At 33.6% G+C, this 13,968-nt stretch overlaps 1 protein-coding gene across 1 annotated transcript in view; it reads right to left on the reverse strand.

Moving 5' to 3' along the window:
- Positions 1-13,485, reverse strand: part of LOC142349471 (mast cell protease 1A-like) — a 39,251-nt gene extending 25,766 nt beyond the window's left edge. The window contains exons 1-2 of the mRNA XM_075401054.1: positions 13,113-13,485; positions 9,796-9,883 (exon numbers count right to left, since the gene is read on the reverse strand). Coding sequence (XP_075257169.1) covers positions 9,796-9,883; positions 13,113-13,389 — 365 coding nt within the window. The 5' untranslated portion in view covers positions 13,390-13,485. The remainder of the gene's footprint in view (positions 1-9,795; positions 9,884-13,112) is intronic.
- Positions 13,486-13,968: the final 483 nt, after the last annotated feature.

Consider the following 13,968-nt stretch of genomic DNA (forward strand, 5'->3'; position numbering starts at 1 on the left):
CCTTCGCATAAAAAGTTGCCAAGGGAAATCGAAGTGCTATGCTATCAAAAATTTGTTGCAAATAACAATATGGATAATCTCCACTCTCCCAATTCACACCATGGAGATATTTTGACACCCAACTGTATGATCGTCTCTCACTCGAAGACAGTATGTTGAATGAAGTTGGGGGTAAGAATAACACAGTATCGCAATAATTTTCTGTCGAAACAGCTAATTCTTTGATAATAAAACCGACTTTTTATGTCGAAAGCCTTCAAAATCAAGAACAACTGGTCTGGATTTCAACATTCCAGAAAACTGAACAAATTGCTTTTAAAAGTCTTAACATATAGACAGAAGGCAAGTCCTGTCACGTGACCAAGATACTCGTTTGTCACTGGACACGGTAGGACATACAAATAGCCCGGCCCTTTTTCACTATATTCAAAGACAAAACCTGAAGCGTCGTGAAGTATAGCATGCAAGCTCAAAATTTTGTAAGATTTGAAATAATTGTCCAGAGACGAATTATCAATACCAATCAGTCCACCATAGGGTCTCATTTTCATCGCAATATCCAAATCAAGATCAGGAGCCAAGCACTGACATGTTGCCAAGAAATAAAGAAACCTTTCACCGTATTGAAAATAATCCTTTTTCAATTCCTTGTAAATTTCGTGAATAGCTTTCAAATCAACCGTCGCTAGGGTTGTCATGACGGAAAAATGAGTTTCAAGGCCGCCTAATCCCCTTAGTCCCTTTCCGTCTAGGATAACCCCCTATTATCCCATGTTTAAGTATCGTAGGGTAACCCCCCTCTCTTGAGACAGTATTTACTTACTACTGCCCGTTCTAAGCTAAGTTAGTTACAGTATATGGTCCGTCTTATGCTAAGCGAGTTACCATATATGGTCCGTTTTATGGTAAGTAAGTTTGAATATATGGTCCGTTTTTTGCTAAGTAAATTACCATATATGGTTCCTCTTATGGTACGTACTTTACCATATATGGTCCGTCTTATGGTAAGTAAGTTACCATTTATATTCCGTTTTATGGTAAGTAAGTTACATTATATAGTCCGTTTTATGCTGAGTAATTAACGGCCATTTATGGTCCGTTTTATGGTGAGTAATTGACGACCATATTTGAAGCGTTATATGGTAAGTAAGTTACATTATATGGTCCGTTTTATCATAAGTAATTTACCATGTATGGTCCGTTTTATGGTAAGTAAGTTACCATATGTGGTTCGTCTTATGGTAAGTAAGTTACAATATATGTTCCGTTTTATGGTAAGTAAGTTACCATATATATTCCGTTTTATGGTAAGTAAGTTATATTATATAGTCCGTTTTATGCTGAGTAATTAACGACCATATATGGTCCGTTTTATGGTGAGTAATTGACGACCATATTTGATCCGTTATATGGTAAGTAAGTTACATTATATGGTCCTTTTTATCAGAAGTAATTTACCATGTATGGTCCGTTTTATGGTAAGTAAGTTACCATATGTCGTTCGTCTTATGGTAAGTAAGTTACAGTTTATGGTCCTTCTTATGTTAAGTAAATTAAAATATATGGTCCGTTTTAAGCTAAGTTAGTTACAGTATATGGTCCATCTTATGCTAAGCAAGTTACCATATATGGTCCGTTTTATGGTAAGTAAGTTACCATATATGTTCCGTCTTATGGAAAGTAAGTTACAATATCAGGTCCGTTTTATGGTAAGTAAGTTACAATATATGGTCGGTTTTATGGTAAGTAAGTTACAGTATATGGTCCATCCTATGGTAAGTAAGTTACCATATTTGGCCCGTTTTATGTAAGTTACAGTTTATGGTGCATCTTATGGTAAGTAAATTAAAATATATGCTCCGTTTTAAGCTAAGTTAGTTACAGTATATGGTCCGTCTTATGCTAAGCAAGTTACCATATATGGTCCGTTTTATGGTAAGCAAGTTACCATATATGGTCCGTCTTATGGTAAGTAAGTTACAATATATGGTCCGTTTTAAGTAAGTTACAGCTTATGGTCCATCTTATGGTAAGTAAATTAAAAGATATGGTCCGTTTTAAGTTAAGTTAGTTACAGTATATGGTCCGTCTTATGATAAGCAAGTTACCATGTATGGTCCGTTTTATGGTAAGTAAGTTACAGTATATGGTCCATCTTATGGTAAGTAAGTTACCATATTTGGTCCGTTTTATGTAAGTTACAGTTTGTGGTCCATCTTATGGTAAGTAAATTAAAATATAAGCTCCGTTTTAAGCTAAGTTAGTTACAGTATATGGTCCGTCTTATGCTAAGCAAGTTACCATATATGGTCCGTTTATGGTAAGCAAGTTACCATATATGGTCCGTCTTATGGTAAGTAAGTTACAATATATGGTCCGTTTTAAGTAAGTTACAGTTTATGGTCCATCTTAGGGTAAGTAAATTAAAATATATGGTCCGTTTTAAGCTAAGTTAGTTACAGTAAATTGTCCGTCTTATGCTAAGCAAGTTACCATGTATGGTCCGTTTTATGATAAGTAAGTTACCATATATGGTCCGTCTTATGGAAAGTAAGTTACAATATATGGTCCGTTTTGTGGTAAGTAAGTTACAATATATGGTCCGTTTTATGGTAAGTAAGTTACCATATTTGGTCCATTTTATGTAAGTTACAGTTTACGGTCCATCTTATGGTAAGTAAATTAAAATATATGCTCCGTTTTAAGCTAAGTTAGTTAAAGTATATGGTCCGTCTTATGCTAAGCAAGTTACCATATATGGTCCGCTTTTTGGTAAGTAAGTTACCATAAATGGTCCGTCTCATGGAAAGTAAGTTACAATATATGGTCCGTTTTATGGTAAGTAAGTTACCATATTTGGTCCGTTTTATGTAAGTTACAGTTTATGGTCCATCTTATGGTAAGTAAATTAAAATATATGCTCCGTTTTAAGCTAAGTTAGTTACCGTATATGGTCCGTCTTATGCTAAGCAAGTTACAATATATGGTCCGTTTTATGGAAGGTAAGTTACCATATATGGTCCGTCTTATGGTAAGTAAGTTACAATATATGGTCCGTTTGAAGTAAGTTACAGTTTATGGTCCATCTTATGGTAAGTAAATTAAAATATATGGTCCGTTTTCAGCTAATTTAGTTACAGTATATGGTCCGTCTTATGCTAAGCAAGTTACCATATATGGTCCGTTTTATGGTAATTAAGTTACCATATATGGTCCGTTTTATGGTAAGAAAGTTACAACATATGGTCGGTTTTATGGTAAGTAAGTTACAGTATCTAGTCCATCTTAGGGTAAGTAAGTTACCATGTTTGGTCCGTTTTAAGTAAGTTAAATTTATGGTCCATTTTATGGTAAGTAAATTAAAATATATGGTCCGTTTTAAGCTAAGTTAGTTACAGTATATGGTCCGTTTTAAGCTAAGCAAGTTACCATATATGGTCCGTTTTATGGTAAGTAAGTTACCATATTTGGTCCGTTTTAAGTAAGTTACAGTTTATGGTCCATCTTATGGTAAGTAAATTAAAATATATGGTCCGTTTTAAGCTAAGTTAGTTACAGTATATGGTCCGTCTTATGCTAAGCAAGTTACCATATATGGTCCGTTTTATGGTAAGTAAGTTACCATATATGGTCCGTCTTATGGTAAGTAAGTTACAATATATGGTCCGTTTTATGGTAAGTAAGTTACAATATATGGTCGGTTTTATGGTAAGTAAGTTACAGTATATAGTCCATCTTATGGTAAGTAAGTTTCCATATTTGGTCCGTTTTAAGTAAGTTAAAGTTTATGGTCCATCTTATGGTAAGTAAATTAAAATATATGGTCCATTTTAAGCTAAGTTAGTTACAGTATATGGTCCAACTTAAGCTAAGCAAGTTACCATATATGGTCCCTTTTATGGTAAGTAAGTTACCATATTTGGTCCGTTTTAAGTAAGTTACAGTTTATGGTCCATTTTATGGCAAGTAAATTAAAATATATGGTCCATCTTATGCTAAGCAAGTTACCATATATGGTCCGTTTTATGGTAAGTAAGTTACAATATCAGGTCCGTTTTATGGTAAGTAAGTTACAATATATGGTCGGTTTTATGGTAAGTAAGTTACAGTATATGGTCCATCCTATGGTAAGTAAGTTACCATATTTGGCCCGTTTTATGTAAGTTACAGTTTATGGTGCATCTTATGGTAAGTAAATTAAAATATATGCTCCGTTTTAAGCTAAGTTAGTTACAGTATATGGTCCGTCTTATGCTAAGCAAGTTACCATATATGGTCCGTTTTATGGTAAGCAAGTTACCATATATGGTCCGTCTTATGGTAAGTAAGTTACAATATATGGTCCGTTTTAAGTAAGTTACAGCTTATGGTCCATCTTATGGTAAGTAAATTAAAATATATGGTCCGTTTTAAGTTAAGTTAGTTACAGTATATGGTCCGTCTTATGATAAGCAAGTTACCATGTATGGTCCGTTTTATGGTAAGTAAGTTACCATATATGGTCCGTCTTATGGAAACAAAGTTACAATATATGGTCCGTTTTATGGTAAGTAAGTTACAGTATATGGTCCATCTTATGGTAAGTAAGTTACCATATTTGGTCCGTTTTATGTAAGTTACAGTTTGTGGTCCATCTTATGGTAAGTAAATTAAAATATAAGCTCCGTTTTAAGCTAAGTTAGTTACAGTATATGGTCCGTCTTATGCTAAGCAAGTTACCATATATGGTCCGTTTATGGTAAGCAAGTTACCATATATGGTCCGTCTTATGGTAAGTAAGTTACAATATATGGTCCGTTTTGTGGTAAGTAAGTTACAATATATGGTCCGTTTTATGGTAAGTAAGTTACCATATTTGGTCCATTTTATGTAAGTTACAGTTTACGGTCCATCTTATGGTAAGTAAATTAAAATATATGCTCCGTTTTAAGCTAAGTTAGTTAAAGTATATGGTCCGTCTTATGCTAAGCAAGTTACCATATATGGTCCGCTTTTTGGTAAGTAAGTTACCATAAATGGTCCGTCTCATGGAAAGTAAGTTACAATATATGGTCCGTTTTATGGTAAGTAAGTTACCATATTTGGTCCGTTTTATGTAAGTTACAGTTTATGGTCCATCTTATGGTAAGTAAATTAAAATATATGCTCCGTTTTAAGCTAAGTTAGTTACCGTATATGGTCCGTCTTATGCTAAGCAAGTTACAATATATGGTCCGTTTTATGGAAGGTAAGTTACCATATATGGTCCGTCTTATGGTAAGTAAGTTACAATATATGGTCCGTTTGAAGTAAGTTACAGTTTATGGTCCATCTTATGGTAAGTAAATTAAAATATATGGTCCGTTTTCAGCTAATTTAGTTACAGTATATGGTCCGTCTTATGCTAAGCAAGTTACCATATATGGTCCGTTTTATGGTAATTAAGTTACCATATATGGTCCGTTTTATGGTAAGAAAGTTACAACATATGGTCGGTTTTATGGTAAGTAAGTTACAGTATCTAGTCCATCTTAGGGTAAGTAAGTTACCATGTTTGGTCCGTTTTAAGTAAGTTAAATTTATGGTCCATTTTATGGTAAGTAAATTAAAATATATGGTCCGTTTTAAGCTAAGTTAGTTACAGTATATGGTCCGTTTTAAGCTAAGCAAGTTACCATATATGGTCCGTTTTATGGTAAGTAAGTTACCATATTTGGTCCGTTTTAAGTAAGTTACAGTTTATGGTCCATCTTATGGTAAGTAAATTAAAATATATGGTCCGTTTTAAGCTAAGTTAGTTACAGTATATGGTCCGTCTTATGCTAAGCAAGTTACCATATATGGTCCGTTTTATGGTAAGTAAGTTACCATATATGGTCCGTCTTATGGTAAGTAAGTTACAATATATGGTCCGTTTTATGGTAAGTAAGTTACAATATATGGTCGGTTTTATGGTAAGTAAGTTACAGTATATAGTCCATCTTATGGTAAGTAAGTTTCCATATTTGGTCCGTTTTAAGTAAGTTAAAGTTTATGGTCCATCTTATGGTAAGTAAATTAAAATATATGGTCCATTTTAAGCTAAGTTAGTTACAGTTTATGGTCCAACTTAAGCTAAGCAAGTTACCATATATGGTCCCTTTTATGGTAAGTAAGTTACCATATTTGGTCCGTTTTAAGTAAGTTACAGTTTATGGTCCATTTTATGGCAAGTAAATTAAAATATATGGTCCATCTTATGCTAAGCAAGTTACAATATCTGGTCCGTTTTATGGTAAGTAAGTTAACATATATGGTCGGTTTTATGGCAAGTAATTTACAGTATATGGTCCATCTTATGGTAAGTAAGTTACCATTGGTCCGTTTGATGGTAAGTGATTTACAATATATGGTCCGTTTTATGTTGAGTAAATAACGACCATATTTTGTCCGTTTTATGGTGAGTAATTAACGACCTTATTTGGTCCGTTTTATTGTAAGTAAGTTACATTTAAAGGCCCGTTTTTTGCTAAGTAAGTTACCAAATATGGTCCATTTTATGGTAATTAAATTACCATATATGGTCGGTCTTATGGTAAGTAAGTAACCATATATGGTTTGTTTTATGTTAAGTAAAAAGTAAGTTACCGTGTATGGTCCGCTTTATGGTAAGTAAGTTACAATATAAGGTCTTCTTTTTGGTGAATAATTAACGACCATATATGGTCTTTTTATGGTAAATAAGTTACAATAGATGGTCCATTTTATGGTAATTAATTTACCATATAAGGTCTTTTTTATGGTGAGTAATCAACGAACATATATAGTCCGTTTTATGATAAGTAAATTGTCATTTATGGTCCGTTTTTTGGTAAGTAGTTTACCATATATTGTCCATCTTATCGTAAATAAGTTAACATTTTTGGTCCGTTTTATGGTAAGTATGTTACACTATATGGTCCGTTTTATGGTGAGTAATTAACAGCCATATATTGTCCGTTTAATGGTGAGTAATTGACGACGATTTTTTGTCCGTTTTATGGTCCGTTACAACATATGGTCCGTTTTTATAATAAGTAGTTTACCATGTATGGTCCGTTTGATGGTAAGTAAGTTACCATATATGGTCCGTTTTAAGGTAAGTAAGTTTCAGTATATGGACCGTCTTATGGTAACTAAGTCACCATATATGGTCCGTTTTATGGTAAGTAAGTAACAATATAAGGTCCGCTTTTTGGCGAGTAATTAACGACCATAGATGGTCCGTTTCATGGTAAGTAGGTTACAATATATGGTCGGTCTTATGGTAATTAAGTTACCATATATGGTCCGTTTTATGGGAAGTAAGTTACAAGATATGGTCGTTTTATGGTGAGTAGCTGACTACAATATTTGGTCCGTTTTATGGTAATTAAGTTACAATATATGGTCCGTTTTATGCTAATTAAGTTACCATATATTGTCCGTTTTAGGGTAAGTAGGTTACCATATATTGTCCGTTTTATGGTAAATAAGTTACCATATATGGTCCGTTTTTTGGTAAGTAATTTACAATTTATGGCCCGTTTTATGCTAGGTAAGTTACCATATATGGTCCATTTTCTGATTATTAATTTACCATATAAGGTCCGTTTTATGGTAAATAAGTCACAATATGTGGTCCGTTTTATGGTAAGTAAGTTACCATATATGGTCTTTTCATGGTAATTAAATTACCATATTTGGTCCCTTTTATTGTAAGTAAATTACCGTATATAGTCTGTTTTATGGTAAGCAAGTTACTATATATGGCGATTCGTTTTATGGCGAGTAAGTGTGGTCAACCCGGGAAAGAGAATAAAAGAGCAGTAACTTGTTTTTTGAATAGTTTTGTGGCAGAATAATATCACTCGCAATTACAGATGTGACAAAGCAAAATGAAAGAAATTGTAGCAAATTCAGAGTCTTTCTCATTATAGCCCCCCCCCCCCCCTCAACTTAGTGGTCATATATTCTATACCCCCCAAACAAAGTAATTATACCATAATGGGGGGGGGCAAAATGGGAAATACTCAAATTTTTATTGGTAGCATTAGGAATTAAAAACCGTTCAGGATCAACATTAGAGATAACAAAATAGAGGGATCTTTTCCGTTCGTACACCCCCAGCTTAGTGGGTGCATATAATTTGCATCCCCCGGCGTACGTGCCATATTTTTACATAATGATTTACTATATAATGGCACGTGCTCTGTAACTGGGGGTACATAACGTACGGGGGGGGGGGGGGGTGCACAAGCAGAGAAGATCCAAATAGAGCAAAGCCTAATGCCAAGTTGAGACTTGATCAAAAAAATTGCGCTTAGAGAAAAAAATTATTGGGGAAAACAATTGATAAAAGAATTTTGGATCTTTTCCGTTTGTGCCCCCCACAGTACGTTATGCTTCCCCAGTTACAGAGCACGTGCCATTAAATGGTAAATCATTATGTAGAAATAGTAGAAATAATGTAGAAATGGCTTAATGGTAGCTGATGACAGAGGACTGCAGAAGATTTATTTTTTTGTTCGCATAGCAAAGCGCTGGAGTGTTTTTAGGGACATTATTGTATGTTTACCATGAAAAAGGCATGCAGTATATGACCATGACATAAACGGAAAAGATCTTTTAAATACCCAAGTTGAGACGGAAACGTTATCCAGAATCTGCCAGAATCTTGCAAAAAAGTTATTTTGCAAGATCTTGCAAGACGAACGGTTATCTTGCAAGATTCTTTCAAGACAAATGGTCATCTTGCAAGATTCTTGCAAAAAAAATAATAATACAAAACAAGCATAAAATTTGCTCTGAAAGAGGTAAAAATTATTGCACAAGTGAACACTCAATCAATCTTAACAAAAATCGAGGTGTTTTATTGTATATGGTTTTTTGTAAGTACCGAAAATGTGGCAAAAAAAAGAAACAATTTAAAAAAACTTTGAAACATATATGTTCTTACCAGCATAGCATACAAAACATAGATTGAAAGCTAATTTTGAAATGGAGTTTTAAGAGATTATTAAAAGAGGTAATTCGGCAAATTAGAACCTAATAAAATTTTTAAAAAGTATCATCTTTATTTAAAAACATGTAGTGCTTTGCATTGTAGGTCTTCTAGTTTCTGTAAAGGTTCGATTCTCAAAATGAAAAACCTACTGAAATTCAAGAAAAATGAAAAAACAGAAAATTGAAAAACTGAAGATCAGCGAGAATAGAAGTTTTTTTTAATTAGTTTGTCTTTCGCTTTTTTGTCGATGTCAAATATTTCAACCGTTTTAGCGTTTTCTTTCTAAGTGTAGGGTCTTTCTAAATGTAAAAACGTCTTTTTGCGAACGGTTATCTTGCAAGATTCTGCCGGATTCTTACAAGATCTTGCAAGATAACCATTCGTTTCCGACAATGGTATCCACAACACAAGGAAGAGTGAAGTTTTCTCGTTGATAAAGCCGATCTTTTTAATTTGCCCCCACCCTCAGCTTCATAGGTATGAATAATTGCAACCCCAAAATCACATACTGTATTAAAACACAATTAATTACTATGCATGGGCACGTTTTTTCACTGAGGGGTGGGTGTGGGCGCATAACCTTATTAGAGCGGGAGTAGGCAATCACCAATAACATAACAGGTCTGGCATATAACTTTTACGGGCACACTTGCTAATTTTCTACATAATAACGTAATTGTACATATTTTTTGCACATAAAAATTTGTATATAAAAGCATAATCTGTAAAATCGGTAAATGGGTGGTGTCATAAAAACGATGGGGAGGGGGACAGAATAGATTCCCGATCTGATGATTTGAATATTGACTCACAATGCATGAATGTGGAACTTGACAGAATGGAACACCTCCCTAACAGATCCTCTGATTGCAAAGTCACCCACTTCTATCTTACAACTGACTGAAATATTCAAAAAATACATTCACAGATTGCGTTACATCTTCAAAATGGCGCCGAAATTTTTTGCTCAAAATTTCGAGTTTTTTCAAATACTATACACCCACTTAGCTGGGGTTACAGCGATCAGAAATTTCCTAGCTTACTAAACAACTGTAACTAAAGCAATAAAAAATTTCAATAGCCGAAAAAAATTACAGAAAGGAAAAGTACTCTCCCGTACCTAACTCCAAGTGCGTTTCAGTACTGGGCCAGTATAAATGCAATTCCTCATCAGTACTGAATCATAGACTGATTCATGTCACTTTTTTGACTGGTCAGACTTGCGTTCAGTCTGATTTTACAATGGTCAGACTTGGGCCAAGTGCAAAAATAAAGTTCCGTACGGGGATCGAACCCACTAGAAAGCGTGCAAATATTTTACATGGGAGACTTGCATTTACAATTGCCCAGTACTGATTTACACTTGGAGTTCACTACAGGCTAAAACGGGTCTAAATTTTTCAAACTAAGCGCTCCAATTTTTTAAGGTTTTTTATCCTAGGTGCAGATGATAAATTTGAGTTCCAAGATTTCGGCAAATATCCGGATTCTTTTAATTTCTTCGAGGAGTTTGCCGAAATCTTTGAACTCGATTTTTTCAAAAAAAGAGCATCAAGATTTGTTTGATTTTACGAGATAAACTTTTTTATCTTGAAAGGTATAACCTTCTGTCAAATGTTAAATTTTTAGTGAAAAATTGAGCCAATTATCTTAAAAAAAAGTACCTTATATCGGGTCAATTCAATTAAAAAAACTGAACGTTTTCATATTTTAGAGTTGTAATCGTGTGAAGAAAATAATGACAGCATGAGAAACTCTGCTTTAAAGTTTGCTTAAACAAAATCAAATTTGCTTAAAATAAACCTTCCCGAATTCCAGATCAGTCTCTTCGAACTAGCGTTAACATTTTGTCGTAACACGCACGTGAAAACCATGTGAAAGAATTTTTTTTCACAATTGGCCAATTTAATAGACAGATAGCTGATTTTAGGGAGAATGCAATTTAAGGGCGCGCCAAATTGACAGAAAAGAGTGAAAAGATGAATTTGATTTTTCAACTAAGTGACGGCTGTTAAATTTATTCAATCAGTTAATGTGGTCAATTAATGGTAAAAGATTAAGTTTCTCTGAATACACAATGTGGATTAAACCGACAATCATTACGACGCAGAGGTATACCCCAAAATTTCCGCCTTAGTAAAATTAGCTCGAAAATTAGATACATACAATGAACGAAACTAGGAGACATCCTTTGTATCTTACTTTTCACAAAAGGGGTTCTGCCAATTTTGGGAAATAAAAGAACATTCGGTGCAAAAGGTAGACTACAAATCTTGTAGCACGTTTCCGCTCAATTTAGGTATCTATTATTCGCTCGCATTTTGAGCACTTTTATAAAAAGCACTTTTATAAAGATTTAATTGAAGCTTTCAAAACTTTAAACTGCTTTAAATACATGCAACCACAAAAACTGATTTTTTTCCCGAAAAATCCCTTGCACGTCAAAGGCTTTGTATATCAATGTGGGACTGGCCGATTTTAATAAGTAGTAATAAATAGTACTAATAAGTAGTATTAAGTAGTAATAAAGTAATATAAGTAGTAATAAAGTAGTAATAAAATAAAAGACGAACACGAGTAAAGACGAACACGAGATACACGAATTGGGCATATCTGCCCGTAACAATTTGGGTATACCTCTGCGTCGTAATGATTCTCATACTAGCTTTTATGCTTATCTCATATCTATTCAGAATTTAGTCTAAAAAGAATTAAACTTTTTATTAATTAATATCAAAACTGATCAAACCACCATTTCGACTAATTGAAACAATTTTCCTCAGAATCTTTTTAGGAACCAATATTGCCAAGTACTCATCACTGTCGTTCTCAGCGTCAATGTTGTTTACTATAAGAGTAAAACAATTCCAAGACAGCTAACAACCTGTCAGTTAGCCCGAAATGAAAAACTAGATGACCATTAATTGGGGAAAACTCTTTGAAATACTGGTTGCGGCTCAAAAGACAACTAAAAGTTTTGCAAGTTTTTATATCAAAACTGCTGCTAACATTTATGTCTTTGAATTGTGTCTGAATAGAGTTATAAGAAGAATTAAATGCTCAAATTTGTGGAAAATGGTTCCATTATCCGCAAGTACGAGTAACATATTTGATGCCTTTTTGTCTCTGTTGTCCATTTTTAACAGACGGACTCATTTTTGATCGGTGACGACCTACGCAAAAAGGAAAAATATTCACTGTTAGCCATGAAAAACCTCAAAAACACAAAAATACATTACGTACGACTTGCAATGTAATCCAATTTTTGATCCAATATTTATGCCAAGTCAGTAAAGTTTCTTTCATATTTTGAACTACAATTAATCTTTTCAAACAAAAACTGGTTGTAGAAAAATTGAGAACATGTAGCAGATGAAATACTGAATGTACGCCTCCAGCCATTCTCTTTCTTACAGCGCTAGCACAGCTGACCTCAGTCAGTCTTTTAGTAATAGTAGTGCACGCTATGTGTATTCTCAATACCTTGACTCCGGCGTTAACTCTATTATACGCCGTTAAAATTGAATAATTCCTTCAAGGTTTTACTGAGTCTCTTAGTCCGAGAGAACTAGGTAAATATATTTTAAAAGCCGAAGTAAGTAGCCCTAACTCTTTATACCTTAAGGCTGTAAAAGGAGCCCACATGGGGTCTGCCTTAAATATTGAAAAAAAGTTTAACCATTATTTGTAAAATATGAGAAGCTGGAAGCAGTGCAAAATCGAACTTAGAAAAGAATATGAGCAGCAACTAAACAAAATAAGGTCTGCAATCTTTTGGCACATACTCTAAAGAACAAATTTTGTAATCAGAATAATCCCTTGTTTTCCAACTTTTTTCTTGATTGAGTATTCATAGTTTAGTTAATCAAAAACCTTTAGTGGTCCGATGTCAGAACTAATTATGAAAAAAAGTTATTTTTGCACAGACAAAATTTCAACAATTTTCGCTCAAACTAAGGGACTGATAGAATTCACAAAAATTTTCAATCGCAGCGAATTTGGTAACAAATTCGAGCTTTTTATTGAGGTTTTTGTTTTTCAGTAAACGTTCCTTGGAAACATTAGAAGCAAACTATCATTTTTAAAACAAAAAATGCAATTGAATGGAAAATGAATAGTGTCTACTTACTAGCATTAGCGATGCAATGCGCTGCTGTGACTACGAAAAACTCGTCAATAACTGTACCCCCACAAACAAACGTTTTATTGTCTGCCGCGGATATTTGAAGGTGAACAAAAAAGTCCCGATTGGGGCTGGGGTGGCCTGCTATTATTTCCGACACAATCGAACTTCTCTGATCCGAATTATGCGTAAAAGCAGTATCAAAAGTTAACAAATTTACAAATTTTAAAGTAATCACAAAAATGACTGATAAAATGATTTGAAAATTGTGAACAAAATTCATGGCAAATTCATGAAAACGTTTTCACTAATTAAAGTTTTGTAATGTTTGATGAACGTTCATGATAGAATATCTGAACAAACGTTTGGAAACGGTGGTTATAGTTTTACAATCAACAAATATTTGTTGGATTTGAACCTTGTAAAATATCAGCTCCAATTTTTGGCAACAGATATTAAGAGATTAATTGTATTGTATTGTATTGTATTGTCGAAACGTATATAGATTACCTTGAACAAAGTTTCAAATGTCAATTTAAATATCAATATAGAAAAATCAGAAGGAAAAGTCATGTGGACACAAATAAGATGAGAAATTTCAATACAATGGAGCGATTTTTCCATTTTCATTGGAGTTAATCATGGAAACTTTTAAGAAAAAAGTTGATGAGTGTGAATTTATCTCTAGAGAAAAACCAAGAAGGACCTGATATGTGTGTTCACACAAACTGTTCCGGACCCACTCATCCACATTTTTGAATTAATTGTCTGCCAAAAAAGTAAGAGAAAAAAATTGAAAAATACGCAAACTGATTGATCGTCATTGGTTATTGAGTAAAAAATGATTCAAATGCAAAGCAAT

This window comes from Convolutriloba macropyga, chromosome 11 (assembly GCF_964194025.1).
Source record: "Convolutriloba macropyga chromosome 11, txConMacr16.3, whole genome shotgun sequence".
Lineage (NCBI taxonomy): Eukaryota > Metazoa > Xenacoelomorpha > Acoela > Convolutidae > Convolutriloba > Convolutriloba macropyga.